This window comes from Manis javanica, chromosome 17 (genome assembly GCF_040802235.1).
Source record: "Manis javanica isolate MJ-LG chromosome 17, MJ_LKY, whole genome shotgun sequence".
In the NCBI taxonomy this organism is placed as follows: Eukaryota; Metazoa; Chordata; class Mammalia; order Pholidota; family Manidae; genus Manis; species Manis javanica.
This window is the reverse complement of record NC_133172.1, coordinates 14,742,501-14,760,992: the sequence shown is the minus strand read 5'-3', so window position 1 is coordinate 14,760,992 and position 18,492 is coordinate 14,742,501. Positions and strand designations below refer to the sequence as shown.

Here is an 18,492-nt window from a genome sequence, read left to right as displayed (position 1 = left end):
CTTCCATTATGGGCTTGATGCCTTAAAGGGCTTCTTTATTACCGGGTGTTGATTAACTCTGGGCAGAGGTTTTGAGGAAGCTACTGGAAACTTGGTGGGAGGCGCACTGTGGATTCTGCCCGTAGAGAGGGTGGCAGCTGCTCCAGTAGGAACAAATGATCAGTGTCCTAAGGCTTCCTATAGTGCCATCAAAGACAGGGCAAATAAGACATTTAGGGGTCATTTAATCCCCTTGTTGGGCTATTTCGACTACTACTGTGAAATTCTAGAATTATTTCCCACTTTGGAGAAAGAAATTCTGGCATCCATCTATCTATTTATCTATCCATGTATCTATCTGTGGGGAAGTTGGGGTTCCCATGGCCAGGATCCTCACTGAACTTAAACCACCCGATGATGTAACTGGCCTGTTGCTGGGCTGCCGCTTCCACACCTTTAGGCGATAAGGTATTATTGCGCTATATGGAGAGCTCGGCCCAGTGTTGTGCGCGGAGGCAGATGCTAGTGCTCGACCTGCCGCCGGGAGAACAAGCCGGGTAATAAACCCTTTCACCCCAAAGAACGTTTTGCTGTCAATTTCTTCGGTCACATTGAATCCACAGCGAACTTGCCAGGGACTGAAACCCATTGGGGAGACACTATCTATCTATCTCTCAGCTGAATAAATAAATAAATAGGGCAGAGGAACTGAGGAGAAGCAGGGTGTGTATCTCTCAAGGCCTGGATGGAAGAGAATGGGTTCAGAGACAGGAACCTGTGGAGGTTTATAAGAGACCCCACTATTTGAACAATTTTAGTGCTCCCAGGCAGGGGCTGCTTTGGAGCAGTGGGGCTGAGCTCAGAATATGTTGCTCCAGTGTCAGTAAGGACAGAGAGAGATTCATTCCCCATCTGGAGTGGCTCCTCCAAGCCAGTTAAGAAGGGGGACTGGGAAGTACCCCATAGTTCCTTGGAGCCGATCATTGGGAACTAGGACATTGGACAGGCAGCTAGAGGGCTGAAGGAGTCTGAAGCACTTAAACTTGTAACAATCTTTTTTTTTAACCAATGTCTTGCCAATGGGTTTCAGCCCCAGGCAAGTTCACTATGGATTCAATGTAACGGAAGAAATGACAGTAGAACGTTCTTGGGGTGAAGAGTTTATACCCAACTTTATTTCCATGGTGACAGGTCAATCACTAAAATCCTGTCAGCTCAGAGCGAATCTGCATGCAGCAAGCTGGCTCTGCCTCTGGGCCCCTCTGCCCGCACAGCTGTCCCAGTCTCTGTCCTCGGTGCTGCCGCCACTCCAGCCTCTGCTCTGCTCTCCTGCAGCCCTGCAGCCGTGCCACCGTGTCACCCAGAGCACAGGGCGGAGCTCTTTATATAGAGTCAATAGCAACATTTTGCCCACACATGTGCAGTGAGCTAGCCAACCAGGGCCAGGTGAGAATCCTGGCCACAGGAATCTTCATTTTATCCATACCAATGTCTGAGCTCTTTGCAATAATAGGAAAGCTTGGGGGCTTGGTTAGGGGCTTTCATTGTCAGAAATGGAAGTTGAGCATTTTACTGTCTTTCTTTTAAGTGACTCATCCAGGATGCAAGCAAGCTGGTTTGCCAAATTAACTAAATCTAGAGTGGACATAGTTTCTCATTCTATCCTGGTCCTTTTAACGAGGGAAGAAAGATACCAGTTCAGCTTTTTAATAGCGTTAGAGTTAAATGCTACCTGGGTGGATCCAACATTTAACAGACCATAATTATCTTTAAAAACAATCTGAAATCAACTGTAATAGTTATGAACAGGTTCATCAAGTTTTGTTCATCAACAGTCTTAATGAAATGCAACTGCAATTGTTCAGTGGAGGTTTCCAGTAAGTGTTCTAGCATTTTACCAAAAGGTAGGAGTCTTTTTCTCCAAATCCCTTTCAGATTGTTCATATCAACCCAGTTTCATCCAATGCTTGGCCTGGTCCTCACCAACAATCAGGGGGATTAATTGATATAAGTCTGAGAAACCGGGTTGGTAAGTTTGAATAACTATGTTAAATTTCTCAACAAACTCATGGGAGTCCTCAGTCACTTTAAGAAACTATGGCTCACAATTCAGCTTTACTCCAGGGAACATAAGAAACTTGGGGTCTATTTAGATCCTCAGAAGAGAGGCAGGTTTTAATAGGTTGAGGGATGGAGGGATCAGAAGAGGTGGGGGACAGTGCAGAGGGAATAGAAGAAAATGACACTAGAGGTGGGGCCTGAGCACAAGGTGGCTGCCATGTCTGGAGTCAAACAAGATAGGGGAGGGGAAAGAGCAGCCTCAGAAGCCATTTCGCCTTCTTTCAAATGTTTGTTTGCCTCAGTTAATTTAAAAATAGTATTTTGCAAAGAAGCCAACTTAGAATCCTGAGAATGTTCTGAATCAGTCCAGTTCCATAAAAGGAATCAAACCAAAAGCCAAATGAGTACTCTCAGAAATAACATGGCCTTAAAGGAGATCCTGAATAAGGGTGGAGAGCTTGAAAATGCAAAGATGGTGGAGAACGTGTCAAGGTATTAATTAAAAGATGCATCCCATTCTTTTCTCTTTTTTTTAACCATGGCTTTCTAATTTAATTTTGAGAAAACAAGTTGGGGAGATTGAAAATAATGGCCTCATAATGGCTGTTAGTGTTTGAATTACTTTTGGTTAAGTTGTTCCATTTAGTTATAAATGTGCAAGAAGAGGAACCATAGTTTTTAATCATAAAACCAGCTGGGGGAGTCCTGAAGGAGAGGGGGGCCCTCAAAGCATTTTGATACCTGAGATCTCATTTCTTAGAAATTTTTCTCTAAAACACAGAGAAAAAGTCCTAAACAGCAGAGTTTGAACAGAAACAGTCTAGTTCCAAAAGGAATCTGGCAAAAAGCCAGCCAGTTCCAATAGGAACAGTCTAGTTCCTAAAGGGAATCAGACAAAAGGCCACACTGTTTCGATAGTACAGTGCCAACAAGAACATTTCAGTCCCCCAAATAATATGGGCTGGAGGCCACAAAGTTCCAACCCCACAGTTCTGTGAAAATTAGTAAAAGGAACCTCGCTGCCATGGTGTCGAGGCCAGCAGGGGGTGCTTTCATTCCCACCACCTCTCAGTACCAGACCTCACCAGAAGATGGACATCTTACAAGTCACACTATTTCAGCCACTTTACTACCCAGCAGGAGGAAGAGTTTCTGCCTCCTGTAGCAACAGCTCAGCCAATGAGAAGCCATGACACATGGGACTTCTGGTTTATTCCAATGGACTTTTTAACTTAGAGCAGCCCTCCCAACTCCTTCCTTTTCCTCTATAAAGATCCTTCCTCTTCGTTGTTCTCTGGACATACTTGAGGCTTTGCTATAGTGTACATGACCCAAATCGCAATTATCTGCTGTTCATTAGTAAACTGTTATTCTTGTTGGTGAAATAACTGGGAGTTTTACTTTTCAAGTTAACATTTCCAACAGGAACAGTCCAATTCCCAAAAGGATATGGACCAAAGGTTAGCAACAGTTCCAGTAGGATCAGTCCAGTTCTGTAAAAGGAATCGAACCAAAAGCCAAATGAGTACTTTCAGAAATAACATGGCCTTAGAGGAGATCATGAATAAGGGTGGAGAGCTTGAATATGCAAAGATGGTGGAGAAGACTTACCATCAAACTCCAGGGCCGGCAAGAAAGCAGTGAGCTCGGTGAGCCATGTGGGTACTGACACCTATTTGCTCACCAGCCTTCAAGTTGCTGGCAGGTCATCTCTGAGTCCCACTCCTGACACAAAATAATGTTCATCTTAAAAATAAGATTGTTGGATTAATACTTAGTCTATAGGCAGAGACCTGATCATCTACATTTGCCCTCTTACAGCACTAAATTATGTTTTCTACCTTTATCTCACATCTACCTACTACTTCAGCATTTTATTTAAAATAATAATAAGGAAGAAATGTGGTATTCACATATAAATCAAGTATAAAAATCAAGTGAATAATCATATCTGACTTGATTGTTTATAGTTCATGATGCGTGATCAAAACCGAAAGTTTCTGTGATATGACTGCCCTTGCACTGTTCACCATGTAAGAACTTGTTCGTTATGCTTCAGAAGATTGGAGACTGTTTAGAATTAGGCTTGGGGTTGATTAATGATTGTGCATTGAGTCCCCTATACACAATTTTATTGTTGTTAACAACCATTTGATCAATAAATATGAGAGATGCCCTCTCAAAAAAAAAATGCAAAGGGAAAGCCAGAAAAGTGAAAGGGCTAATACTACAATTTAGACATAGACTAATAACATCAAACATGTCAAAAGCAAAAAAAAAGAAACCTGCCTCCTCAATACTCCAATGTTCTTACCTGCTTTATGTTTTGTTAATTGCACTTACCAAGCTTTTTGACCTATTAACCAATTCAAATGTACTTGTTATTTTATCTATCTCCTGTCTGTCTTACCCACTAGAATATCAGCTCCAGGAAAGCAGGGAATTTTGTCTGTTTTCTTCTCTACTGTATCCCCAGTGCCTAGAACAGTGCCTGGCATACAGTAGGTTCTCAATAAACATGTGTTGAATAAATGAAAAAAACTGGTTAATAAAAAAATAAGACTGTTGGGCAGCCATCAACATTGAAGCAGGACCCTCCACTAGCAAGAAGAGTATGACTCACTGAAAACTTAGATGATGGCTAACATTTTTAGCAATAAAGTATTTTAAAATTAAGGCATGTGATCAGGGCACTTCTCAAGATGGTGGCGTGAGTAGGGCAGTGGAAATCTCCTCCCAAAACCATATATATTTTGAAAACACAGCAAATACAACTATTCCTAAAAGAGAGACCAGAAGATAGAGCACAAAAGCCAGGCTACATCTACATCTGCGAGAACTTAGCATCTCATGAAAAGGGTAAGATACAAAGCTGTGACCCAGTAGGTCCTGAGCACTCCCCTAACCCCAGCTCACGGGCGGGAAGAAAATAATCAGAGTGGGGAGGGAGTAGAAGTACAGGACTGATAAATAACCAATCTTAGTAATCTGCATTGGGAGCACAGACAAACATTGCATGGTGTACTGGATATTAGAGAAATGGAAAAGTAAAATCTGAGACTAAGACTGAAAACAGGTCCCCACAGTTGGCTCCCCTGGGACAAAAGAAAAGCAGCCACTTTAAAAGTCTTAAATGGATAAGGGTTTAACAGGTGGACAAAATCGTCCTGGCACACTCAGCCCAGCAGGCTGGGAATTTTAAGGAACTTCAGGCACCCAATCCCCTGGTGGCAATGCAGCTCCAAAGCCCCTCACGGCGATAAGCACTGCCGTTCATTCCCCCACACCAGCACCGCAAACAAACCGGCTAACCTGCTGTTGCTGCAGAGCAGCTGGGGAGCACCCCGCCCACAGCAACCACACAGAGTCTTCTCCGAGCACACAGCTAACCAGGCCAGACCGAGAGGCTTCCCTCTGCATGCACCTGCCCTGCACAGGCAGAGAAAGCTGGCGCAAAGTTCAGAAGGCATGAAGGGGCAGCGTTCTTGCAGGAGAACACACGCCTCTCATCTGCGACCCCTGCCAGTGCCCTAGGCTATCCTGAGGGCCACCCTGCCCACAGCAGCTCAGGGAATTATCCCAGAGACTGCCCCCGGTGTGCAGGTAATGGGCACAGGCAACAGAGAAGGGCAAGGTGACCAGCAAGCGGGAAGGGACTTTGTTCTCACAGCTGACACATGCACCACTTGCTGGCGATCACTTCTATCGCCATGAAAAGGCAGAAGAACCTGGTCCAGTTTAAAATCACTCAAACACCAGAGAGAGGGCCTGGTGAGATCAATATAACCAATCTTCCTGAAAAAGAATTCAAAATAAAAGTCATAATCATGCTGATGGAGCTGCAGGGAAATATGCAAGAGCTAAGGGATGAAGTCCAGAGGGAAATAACAGAAATGAAACAAACAATGGAAGGACTTAAGAGCAGACTGGATGAGGTGCAAGAGACTTAATGGAATAGAAATCAGAGAACAGGACTACAGAGAAGCTGAGGCAGAGAGAGATAAAAGGATCTCTAGGAAAGAAAGAATGTTAAGAGAACTGTGTGACCAATCCAAATGGAACAATATTTGCATGATAGGGGTACCAGAAGAAGAAGTGAAAGAAAAAGGGATAGAAAGTGTCTTTGAAGAAATAATTGCTGAAAACTTCCCCAAATTGGGGGTGGAAATAGTCTGGTCAGACCATGGAAACCCACAGATCTCCCAACACAAGGTACCCAAGGAGGACAACACCAAGACTATAATAATTAAAATGGCAAAAATCAAAGACAAGGACAGGGTATTAAAGGCAGCCAGAGAAAGAAAAAAGGTCACCTATAAAGGAAAACCCATCAGGCTATCATCAGACTTCTGAACAGAAACCTTACAGGCCAGAAGAGAATAGCATGATATATTTAATGCAATGAAACAGAAGGGCCTTGAACCAAGAATATTGTATCCAGCAAGATTTAACTTTGAAGGAGGAATTAAACAATTTCTAGATAAGCAAAAGTTGCGGGAATTTGCCTCCCACAAAACACCTCTACAGGATATTTTAAAGGAACTGCTCTAGATGGAAGTAATCCTAAGGCTAAATAGATGTCACCAGAGAAAATAAAATCACACCAAAGAAAGCAGACCAACCAAATACTAACTAAAGTCAAAAAATAAAATCAGCTACCTGCAAAAGCAGTCAAGGGAAACACAAAAGAGTACAGAATAAAACACTTAACATATAAACAGTGGAGGAGGAAGAATAAGAAGGGAGAGAAATAAATAATCATCAGACTGTGTTTATAATAGCATAATATGTGGGTTAAAGTTAGATGGTTAGATAGTAAAGAAGCTACCCTTGAACCTTTGGTAACCACGAATCCAAAGCCTGCAATGACAATAAGTACATATCTTTCAGTAATAACCCTAAATGTAAATGGACTGAATGCACCAATCAAAAGACACAGAGTAATAGAATGGACAAAAAAGCAAGACCCATCTATATGCTGCTTACATGAGACTCACCTAAAACCCAAAGACATACACAGACTAAAAGCGAAGGGATGGAAAAGATATTTCATGCAAACAATAGGGAGAAAAAAGCAGGTGTTGCAGTACTTGTACCAGACAAAATAGACTTCAAAACAAAGTCACAAGAGATAAAGAAGGATATTACATAATGATAAAGGGGTCAGTCCAACAAGAGGATATACCCATTATAAATATCTATGCACCCAACACAGGAGCACCGACATATGTGAAACAAATACTAACAGAATTAAAGGAAGAAATAAAATGCAATGCATTCATTTTAGGAGACTTCAAAACACCACTCACTCCAAAGGACAGATCAACCAGACAGAAAATAAGTAAGGACACAGAGGCACTAAACAACACACTAGAACAGATGGACCTAACAGACATCTACAGACCTCTATACCCAAAAGCAGCAGGATACATATTCTTCTCAAGTGCACATGGAACATTTTCCAGAATAGACCATATACTAGGCCACAAAAAGAGCCTCAGCAAATTAAAAAAGATAGAAATTCTACCAACCAACTTCTCAGACCACAAAGGTATAAAACTAGAAATAAATTGTACAAAGAAAACAAAAAGGCTCACAAACACATGGAGGCTTAACAACATGCCCCTAAATAATCAATGGATCAATGACCAAATTAAAACAGAGATCAAGCAATATATGGAGACAAATGACAGCAACAGCACAAAGCCCCAACTTCTCTGGGATGCAGCAAAGGCAGTTCTAAGAGGAAATTATATAGCAATCCAGGCCTATTTAAAGAAGGAAGAACAATCCCAAATGAATAGTCTAAAGTCACAATTATTGAAACTGGAAAAAGAAGAACAAATGAGGCCCAAAGTCAGTAGAAGGAGGGACATAATAAAGATCAAAGAAGAAATAAATAAAATTGAGAAGAATAAAACAAAAGAAAAATAAATGAAACCAAGAGCTAGTTCTTTGAGAAAATAAACACAATCGATAAACCTCTAGCCAGACTTATTAAGAGGGAAAAAGAATCTACACATATAAACAGAATCAGAAATGAGAAAGGAAAAAAAAATCACAATGGACCCCACAGAAAGCAAAGAATTATTAGAGAATACTATGAAAATCTATATGCTAACAAGCTGGATAACCTAGAAGAAATGGACAATTTCCTAGAAAAATACAACCTCCCAAGACTGATCAAGGAAGAAACAGAAAATGTAAACAGACCAGTTACCAGCAACAAAATTGAATCGGTAATCAAAAAACTACCCAAGCACAAAACGTCCAGAGCCAGATGGATTCACCACTGAATTTTATCAGACATATAGAGAAGACATAATACCCACTCCCCTTAAATTTTTCCAAAAAAAAGAAGAGGAGGGAATACTTCCAAACTCATTCTATGAAGCCAGCATCACTCTAATACCAAAACCAGGTAAAGACCCCAACAAAAAAGAAAATTACAGACCAATATCCCTGAGGAACATAGATGCAAAAACACCCAACAAAATATTAGCAAACTGAATTTAAAAATATATCAAAAGGATCATACACCATGATCAAGTCAGATTCATCTTAGGGATGCAAGGATGGTACAACATTTGAAAATCCATCAACATCATCCACCACATCAACAAAAAGAAGGACAAAAACCACATGATCATCTCCATAGATGTTCAAAAGGCATTCGACAAAACTCAACATACATTCATGATAAAAACTCTCAACAAAATGCGTATAGAGAGCAAGTACCTCAACATAAAAAAGGCTATATATGACAAACCCACAGCCAACATCATACTTGACAGCGAGAAGATGAAAACTTTTCCTCTAAGATTGGGAACAAGACAGGGATGCCCACTCTCCCCACTTTTACTCAACATAGTACTGGAGGTCCTAGCCACAGCAATCATAAAAAACAAAGAAATAAAAGGCATCCAGATTGGTAAGGAAGAGGTCAAACTGTCACTATTTGCAGATGACATGATGTTGTACATAAAAAACCCTAAAGACTCCACTCCAAAACTACTAGAACTAATATCTGAATTCAGCAAAGTTGCAGGATACAAAATTAATACACAGAAATCTGTTGCATTCCGGTACACTAACGATGAACTAGCAGAAAGAGAAATCAGGAAAACAATTCTATTCACAATTGCATCAAAAAGAATAAAATACCTAGGAATAAACCTAACCAACGAAGTGAAAGACCTATACCCTGAAAACTACAAGACACTCTTAAGAGAGATTAAAGAGGACACTAACAAATGGAAATTCATCCCATGCTCTTGGATAGGAAAAATAAATATTGTTAAAATGGCCTTCCTGTCTAAAGCAATCTACAGATTCAATGCAATTCCTATCAAATTACCAACAGCACTCTTCAATGAACTGGAACAAATAGTTCAAAAATTCATATGGAACCACCAAAGACCCTGAATAGCCACAGCAATCCTGAGAAGAAAGAATAAAGTGGGGGGGATCTCGCTCCCCAACTTCAAGCTCTACTACAAAGCCACAGTAATCAAGACAATTTGGTACTGGCACAAGAACAGAGCCACAGACCAGTGGAACAGAATAGAGATTCCAGACATTAACCCAAACATATATGGTCAATTAATATACAATAAAGGAGCCATAGACATACAATGGGGAAATGACAGCCTCTTCAACAGCTGGTGTTGGCAAAACTGGACAGCTACATGTAAGAGAATGAAACTGGATCATTGTCTAACCCCATACACAAAAGTAAATTCAAAATGGATCAAAGGCCTGAATGTAAGTCATGATACCATAAAACTCTTAGAAAAAAACATAGGCAAAAATCTCTTGGACATAAACATGAGCAACTTCTTCATGAACATATCTCCCTGGGCAAGGGAAACAAAAGCAAAAATGAACAAGTGGGACTATATCAAGCTGAAAAGCTTCTGTACAGCAAAGGACACCATCAATAGAACATAAAGTTATCCTACAGTATGGGAGAATATATTAATAAATCACAAATCCGATAAAGGGTTGATATCTAAAATATATAAAGAGCTCATGCACCTCAACAAACAAAAAGCAAATAATCCAATTAAAAAATGGGCAGAGGAGATGAACATAAATTTCTCCAAGGAAGAAATTCAGATGGTCAACAGACACATGAAAAGAAGCTCCACATCGCTAGTCATCAGTGAAATGCAAATTAAAACCACAGTGAGATATCACCTCACACCAGTTAGGATGGCCACCATCCAAAAGACAAACAACAACGAATGTTGGCGAGGTTGTGGAGAAAGGGGAACCCTCCTACACTGCTGGTGGGAATGTAAATTAGTTCAACCATCATGGAAAGCAGTATGGAGGTTCCTCAAAAATCTCAAAATAGAAATACCATTTGACCCAGGAATTCCACTCCTAGGAATTTACCCTAAGAATGCAGGAGCCCAGTTTGAAAAAGACATATGCACTCCTATGTTTATCGCAGCACTATTTACAATAGCCAAGAAATGGAAGCAACCTAAGTGTCCATAAGTAGATGAATGGATAAAGAAGATGTGGTACATATACACAATGGAATATTATTCAACCATAAGGAGAAAACAAATCCTACCATTTTCAACAACATGGATGGAGCTAGAGGGTATTATGCTCAGTGAAATAAGCCAGGGGAATAAAGACAAGTATCAAATGATTTCACTCACCTTTTGAGTATAAGAACAAAGCAAAAACTGAAGGAACAAAACATCAGCAGAATCACAGAACCCAAGAATGGACTAACAGTTACCAAAGGGAAAGGGACTGGGGAGGATGGGTGGGAAGGGAGGGATAAGGGGGGGAAAGGGGCATTGCGATTAGCACACATAATGTAGCAGGTGGGGGGGCACGGGAAAGACAGTACAACACAGAGAAGACAAGTAGTGACTCTATAGCATCTTATTATGCTGATGGACAGTGACTGTAATGGGGTATGTGGTGGGGACTTGATAATGGGGGGAATGTAGTAACCATAATGTTGCTCATGTAATTGTACATTAATGATACCAAAATAAAAAAAAAATTAGACTATCAGTTATTTTACCAGCAAAGCTGTGTTTATTCAGGAGCAGCAGAGAATTGCAATTTAGGACAAGCAAGCTACAGCAAAATCACATGCATGTCCCAAGAACAAAGGAGAAGAAAATCCTTTATAGAGGAAAAGGCTGAATTGGGAGGGCTGTTCTAAGCAAAAAATCATTGGAATAAGCTTTGAGTAGCACACATCATGGCTTCTGTTGGCTGAGTTGCCACAGTCTGTCCTTGGCTGGGTTGTTGCTGGTTAGATGGAAACCCTCCTGTTGGGTAGTAAAGTAGCTAGAACAGTATGACTTGCAAGGCCTGGGTCTCTTCCTTCAGGTGAGGTCCGGTTGAGTACTGGTGGGTGTCACAGCTCCCCCTGCTGGCCTCCCAGCCCATGTCAGTGAGGTTTTTCTATTATAATTTTCACATTATGTTTAGAATTGCTTAGAGATTTTTGGAAATTTACACAAGAAAGAAGGCATGGGTAACAGCAGTTGACTCTCATAAAGGAGGACTTGCTTTTATATATATACATTTTTTTGAAAATTTGAAATGACATGCACATAACACTTTTAAGTCCAGTGCATTTTTTGTACTACATCCGTTTGAGAGAGAATAAGCTGCAAACATGCTTCCTAAACACCTTCAAATACTTTACTGTGTATCTTCTATAAACAAGAACGTCTGTTGCATGTCCACTGTAAGGTAAGGGTGAAATAATCACTATGGATTTCTAAGATCTAATCTGAGGACCTCAGGCACCTCTACCAGATGTGCTAATAACTCTACTTTCCACAGTATAGTTTTTATTGTTGTACTATATGTATATATTATCTTCACAATAACTAAAAATAAATTATATCTTGACGCAGGCAAATAAAAATAAAAACTAAGTGAACAATGAGCCCAGGGAGACAGGGGGAATTCATACACTCCCGGGTCCTCCGGTGGGAGAGGGGACCCCTCCTTCCACGGCCCATCCAGAGACATACTGTCAGGGGCCAAAAAGGGGGCGGGGGGTTGTTTCAGCCAAAGGGTCTAAAGGGCCGAAAATTGGGTGCTGAAAATTCTCAGGACTCAGCGCTGAGATGGGTGTCCAACCTCCGCTGTGTTTCAGGCGAAGTCGGGAAGCAGCCTGAGCTAACCGCGTCTGGAAGGCGAAGGCTGCAGCGCTCCCCAGGGGAGGCAGGAACCACATGCTTTGCCCGGGCTCCGGCCGCCAAAGCCCAGGCTCGTCCCCAGGGCAGCGGTCCCGCACCTTCCCGGCCCAGCCCCGGGCCCACGTGCCGGCGGGGACGTGCCACACGCGGGGCTCCTCCGCCCGCTGAGAAACCAGGCGCGGCAGAGCCCTGGGAGGGGCGGCGGGGGCGGAGGCGGGGCTCCCCTCCCCAGATAATTTCCATCCGGCGGTCGCGGGAAACGGGGCGTCTGCGCGCCCCCTCCCCTGTTCCCTCGGGAGTCACGCGGGTGGGGCCGGGGTCTCGGAGAGGCCGGGGATCCGAGGTGGAGAAGGGTGGGAACGGGGCTCGTGAGGGAAGCGGAGACCCAAGAGCCCTGCTCATCGCGTCCCCCCTCCCCTCCGTGGGCCAGGAGCCGCTCGGTGCGCGTCTGTCCCGGAGCGCCCACGGCGGGGGCCTGTCCCGACTCGTCAACAGAAGGGAGACGGGCAGCGCGGGATCCGCTTCGCAGCCCCTCCCCGCCCGAGCCGATTCCAGGCCCCCAGAGCCCAGGGCGCAGGCCAGAGGGGAGAAAGGGAGGCCGGCGCGCAGCCTGCACCTTCTCCTGAGGATGGCGTCTCCAACGACGCGTCTGGGACTCAATGCCCCGGTTTACAGATGGACCGATTCGGAGGTTCCTCAGATCCGCGGAGAGGCAGCTAGGGAGGCCCGAGCCCTCGCCAGCTCCATCAGGTCACCCCAACCCCAGTGCGCGGGCTGCTTTGCAAAGTGCAACAGGAAGACGATCAAAAGACACCCCCACCTACCCAGACCGTGACCCTCCTAAGGCCGTCCCAGACAGCAGTGGCCCTCAGATCCTGACTCCATCCCGCCTCGGCTACGGAATCGCTGTGTGACCCTTAGTCAGTGTCCTTACCTCTCTGAACCTGCTCTCTGTATGAAGGAGACACAGACAGATACGGAAGCTAAGGCTTTATTTCCCATCCAGAGCTGGCTGCCATCCCACCCGCCTGCAGCGGTGGCTCAGAAGATCTTCACTGACTCCAGCTGCAGGTCCCCGCCCACTTCCAGCAGGCGCACGCGCGCTGGCGGGATCCGGTAGCGGAAGTGGTGGTATTCTGAGTCGCCGACCACCGCCTGCGAGGAGAGGTGTCAGTGCAAAAGGTCCCTGAGGCCGACTGCGGGGTGTTTCCGACTCAGGTTCCCCATGGAGGAAATGGGATAATGTTCATTCTAACCTGTTGTGAGGACTAAATGAGTTTACCATTCGGCGCACATGTGCGTTTTAAGTGTTGCTGTGGCATTATTACCACAATTTCAGCGTCCACTGCCTGCTTCCTGACAGCAGATTTAAAGTGGTGGGCGACCCGGGCGGTGGAGGCTCTGCAGTGACCACTCCCTGCCGGCCTTGTCTCAGGGTCCCGTCTCCCAGTCCACCCTTGCCCCTGCCACAGGCCCCAAGCTCAGGCAGGAGTGCAGAGGGAGTCAGGTCTGGGATGGAGGACTGGGCCACGTCTCCCTGCGAGGACACCCACCCTTTGGGCTTCTGGCTCTGCTCACTCGCCCTTGCCCCTGTGCACACCTGCCTTCTGCTGCTAGTGGGTTGTGATGGGGGAAGAGGCCTGGGGACACCCTGCCCAATCCTGGCCATGACTTGGCTTCCCACCTCCACGAGGCACCTTCCTGGCCTTCCCCAGCTGCAAGAGGACCAAGTCTTGGCCCCCAACCCTGTGGCAGGGACTCACCTTGAAGCCTTGCTCCGTGGCAATGAGGAGCACGTCAAAGGGCTTCCCACGCTGGAAGGGAATGCCCAAGCCTCGCTCCTCTGCTCCCCAGGTGCCGCTCTCCCTGGTGTTGAAGACCACCACAGACTCGTCCAGCCGGGGGTTGAAATGCAGGGCAGCTTCACTACCCTGCTCGTCACTGCACAGCAGGTTTACATAGAACCTGGTAAGTGGGGGGAAGAGGGAGTGTCAGTAGATGTCAAGGCCAGTGGACTGGGACCTACCATTGCCAGAGCACTTCCAGACTTACGGGGATTTGAGAATGTCACACATCACAGAAAGAGAAGCTGCGGACTGCTGACCAGTGAGCAGAATCCAGGGCATTCAAAAACCCTGGGGGCTTGGACACATGTCCACCTAGTGGGGTCGCTGTGCTGTGACCTGGATCCTCCTCATTGCCAAAGTGTCTGGGACTTGCCAGAGAATCCCAGTATGACAGCCAGGGTGCTCCTGAGTCCCGGGATATCCCATTCCAGGAACAGTATGAGGGACCCTGATTTTCAGGCACCCTAGAATCCAAGAAAGCCTGCAGCTCCTGGACTCAGGAAATCATAGCATTGATTGCATCAGCCTCCCAGAAACCCAGGGTCCCTCCAATTCATGGGACACATTTCTAGAAGTCCTAGGGACTCGGACTGGAAGTCATAGGTCTCAAGGTGGGAAACCTGAGATTGCCCTGGAGCCCCCAGATTCTTAGGGAGATGTAGGGACCCAGCTCTACAGTCATGGGACAAATAAGTAAAGACATCAGATTCCAGGAGGTCAGAAATGGCCTAGGGATTCTCAGATCCTGGTGGGCAAAGCTGGCTCTGGGTCTCTTGGCTGTGGCTGTAAGTAGTTGGGGTCAGCTGAGCCTGGACACCTCCCACCCTTTACTGCTGGGCCTGGACACTTACCTGCCAGCACTGTCAGGGACGACACCACGGATTCTCATCACGTTACCAACTCGGATGCCCTCAGGCAACGAGGTCTTATGGGGCACGTTCTATAGGAGCAGAGGTGTTGGGGGGATCAAAGTTACCCAGGCAGACAGAGACAGATGGGTCAGGCCCAGGGAGAAAACCAGCAGCCCCCAGACCAGCAGAATCAGAGAGAAGAAAGGGCACAGAGAGAGTGAAAGAGCCGGAGACAGGGGAGGGGGTGGAGAGAGAAACACAGGGCATCACAGAGAAATATTCAGGGAGAGGGAAACTGAGAGGAAAGACCAAGAGGGTCATGGGGGGCATTGGGACAGGGGCTCAACCAGAAGCCCAAGCCCAGGCCCTTCATGGCCCAGGAGCACCCACTTTGTCTTCTAAAGCAGCAGACCTCAGCCAAGCCCCAGCCCCACCCCTGTGCATCCTTGGCTCTAAGACCCCCGAACACCCTCGGCCCCTGGAGCACTCACAGAGCTCCCTGCCATGGCTGGGGTGGGGGACAGGTGGTGGGGGGGCATGGCTGGTGGGACCTTAAGTAAAGGCAGGGCGTGGCTGGTCTTGCTGACTCATGCTCAGACTTTCCACACCCACCGCCCTCACCTGGTGCACACCCTGGACCTGGGACCGTTTTTGCCCAGCACCCACTGTCTGGGGCCTCTGACCCCCCTCCACTCATTGAGGGTCCACCCTCTCCTTTGAGCTGATACCGGTAGAGACAGTTACTAATAGAAGAACAGGGAGCAGGCTCACTGAGCCACCCTCCACCCAGCCCTGTCTTCCTGCTGCCTGGCAGAGAGAATAGACCCTTAGGCCCATTTTACCTTGGAAATGGCTGGGGGATGGAAGTGGGGACCCCTCTCTCCCAGGTTGGGACCTGTTCCCTAAGGCCAAGGATGTGTCGCCACAGAAACTGCAAATGGTGCATCTGTCACATAGACTGGCAATGGCAATAGGAAAGGGGGAGCAGAGGGGCAGGATTTCTTGCCTGGGCCTCAGTGCTGTATCTGTGGGTGCCTAGAAGGGCCTGGCCACACTAAGCTCCCAGCTGATAATGGTGGAAGAGGGAGTAAAAGCTAACAACAGCTGCCATTTCCAAAGCCTCTGGGTCCGCCTGTGTGTGCAAGAAATGACCGACTGCTCACCACAAGCTGTTGAGGAAGGTGCATTGACTGTCCCCATATTCCAGTCAAGGAAACTGAAGCTCAGAGAGAGGAAGTGATTTGCCCAGAGGCCCACAGCTGTGCCATACCACTGTATCTCTGGCTTTCTTCATCTCTGGGAGTTTCTCTCCTGTCTGTTCTGTCTCTGTGAATGTCCTAGTCTCTTTCTCTGGCTGGCCCTGTTTCTGTATGTCTGTCCCATGTGTCCTGTCTGCTTTTCATCTTTAAACCTTTCTCTTGTTCCACCTCCCAGACCTGCTACCTGTCTTCCACCTAGTTTTCAGTCAAGGGGGTGAAGGGGTATCCTAGGGCCCATCTGCCACCTGGAAGAAGCAAAGTGGGATCCTCCATCCGGGCCCATTTCCAGCCCCTATAACCTGAGACTCCAGAAGCATCCAGAATAGGAAGGGGGGTGGTCATAGGCAGAATGCTGAAAAGTGGTTCTAGAAGCCAGGGGAGAGGGAGAGGCAGGGAGCTGAGCTGGACCCGCTCTAGCAGCCTGGCAGCCCTCCTCTCTGCTTCCACCCTCCTCTTCCAACCCACTCCACCCCAGCTCCCGCCCGCCTCCACAGGGGGAAAGAGGCCCGAGGCCCAGGAGGGCATGGAAACTTGGGTGGAGACAACCAGGCTCCAAACCTGATCCACCACCTCACTACCCTCCAGGCCTCCCAGACTTTCTCCACCCCCCTCCCCACCTGGGAGGCTCCTGAGGTGGGGGGGCCATTGGGGAAGCAAGTGCCTGGGAGAGGGAGGCTGGGAGATGCATTTAGGTGGGGGCTGCAACCCCCTCATTTTGCGGAGAAGAAAAGGAGACTGAGAGAGGGCAGCCACTCAGCCCAGGCTGCACAGCATGGAAGAGCCAGGGCCTGGGCTGGAGCCTGGGGCTGTGGCCAAGGGCACATCATGGGGACTTTCCATAGAGAGGACAGCGGATTGGAGGCTGTGACATTGTAACTGCGAGCAGAGGTTCCCAGAAGGAGGGAATCCATTACTCTTAGAAATAAGGGTGCTCATCTCTCATGCCTCATCATGTACATTGCTTTGTATCCTGATGACTCGTCTTTTTATTGATGGTCTTCACTGCAGCTGGATATTTCTTCACATGCTGCCAAGCACAAGTCCAAACTTGACTTTGTGGCCGAATGTTTGCATTCAATCTGTTATCAGTTGAATTTCTGGTTCCATTCTCATGACTCAGATGCACATCCTTCATGGATTCTTATTAATTTGTGTTGATTACCTTTATGTCGCTTCTGGAATAATATTTTGGATGCATTTTTTTCACTTACAATCAAGTAGTGAAGGTATTTTTTCCCAATATGTTTTTTCCCGTTGAGCTATCTTTTGCGTTCATTAAAATATGTAGATTTTAACAGAATACGGATGAGTTGTGACTAACGTACACACCTGTGCAACCGCCGCCTCCATCAGCTTTCCTTGAGCCCCGGATACAGCCAGCCCCCTTCCTCTCCCCGAGGAAATCGCAGTCATTTCTCAGTACTTAATAGCCACAAATTCATTTGCCATCAAACTAAAGATAATCAGGTCTTTGGAATACACACCTGAGTTTGCTGACGTTCATCCTCCAGAACATAATTCAGGTGAGTGAGAAGTAATGAACTGCCTCCAGGTTGGTGGCAGGAATTGAAAACCCCGGGCTCTGTCAGTGTCAGCTGTTGGTGACTTTGGGCTGGTTTTTGTGCACAGTGAAGGGAATTCAGGGGCCGCTTTGGTTTTGTTAATGAGCCTTCAAAGAGGAAAATGGCGCATTTAAAAATCTGACTTTTTTCTTAAGCTCTGAAGTCCCGTGGGAACATTGCAGTTCAATGTAGGAATCAAATAAGTTGTGCCAATCCAATCACTGCTACAGGGAAAGCATTTGCTGTTGTGTTTGGTTCCAAAGATAGAAACTGAGTTCATCAAACTCTCTTAAATGAGTCAAGCTGTGTGTGGGATTTCACCTCGTGGTAAGTGTTTAGCATCGCCACTGTCCAGCAAACTCTTCCCGGTCATAAGGAACTCCCGAATGCTTGAACTGTAAATACACTGACACGCTCTTTCTAGTCCTCTTCTTCCTTCCTCTGCTGAGCATGAGGTCCTGCAGGCCCTAGGTGGGCAGTGAGCACTGCCTCCTGGGGGTGGGGAGGCTGGAGCTTGGGGTGAGTGGGGTGAGGGGGCACTGCTCCTTGGGCTGGTCAGGCTGGGGTGTCAGAGGGAGCAGGTGAGGACGGTGCTCAGCCAAGCTCTGGCCCGCAGGGCCGAGGGGTGAGGAGGGCAGCTCTGCTGGGAGGTGCCCAGCCCCAGCAGGCAGACACTTCTGTGCAGGGGTGAGGCCCTGGGCAGTGCAGGAGCTCGGAGGAGAGGGGAGGGGAGGGCGCCTGGA

The 18,492-nt window shown here is 46.5% G+C and overlaps 1 protein-coding gene across 1 annotated transcript; it reads right to left on the bottom strand.

Moving 5' to 3' along the window:
• Nucleotides 1–13,205: 13,205 nt before the first annotated feature.
• On the bottom strand, nt 13,206–15,487 carry LOC108405637 (galectin-7-like). Its single transcript, XM_017673904.3, has 4 exons — nt 15,420–15,487; nt 14,929–15,017; nt 13,994–14,195; nt 13,206–13,385 (listed from the first exon to the last, which is right to left on the bottom strand). Exons 1-4 carry the CDS (start codon nt 15,465–15,467, stop codon nt 13,272–13,274), a joined length of 453 nt encoding a protein of 150 aa, XP_017529393.2. The 5' UTR covers nt 15,468–15,487; the 3' UTR covers nt 13,206–13,271.
• Between the last annotated feature and the right edge of the window lie 3,005 nt (nt 15,488–18,492).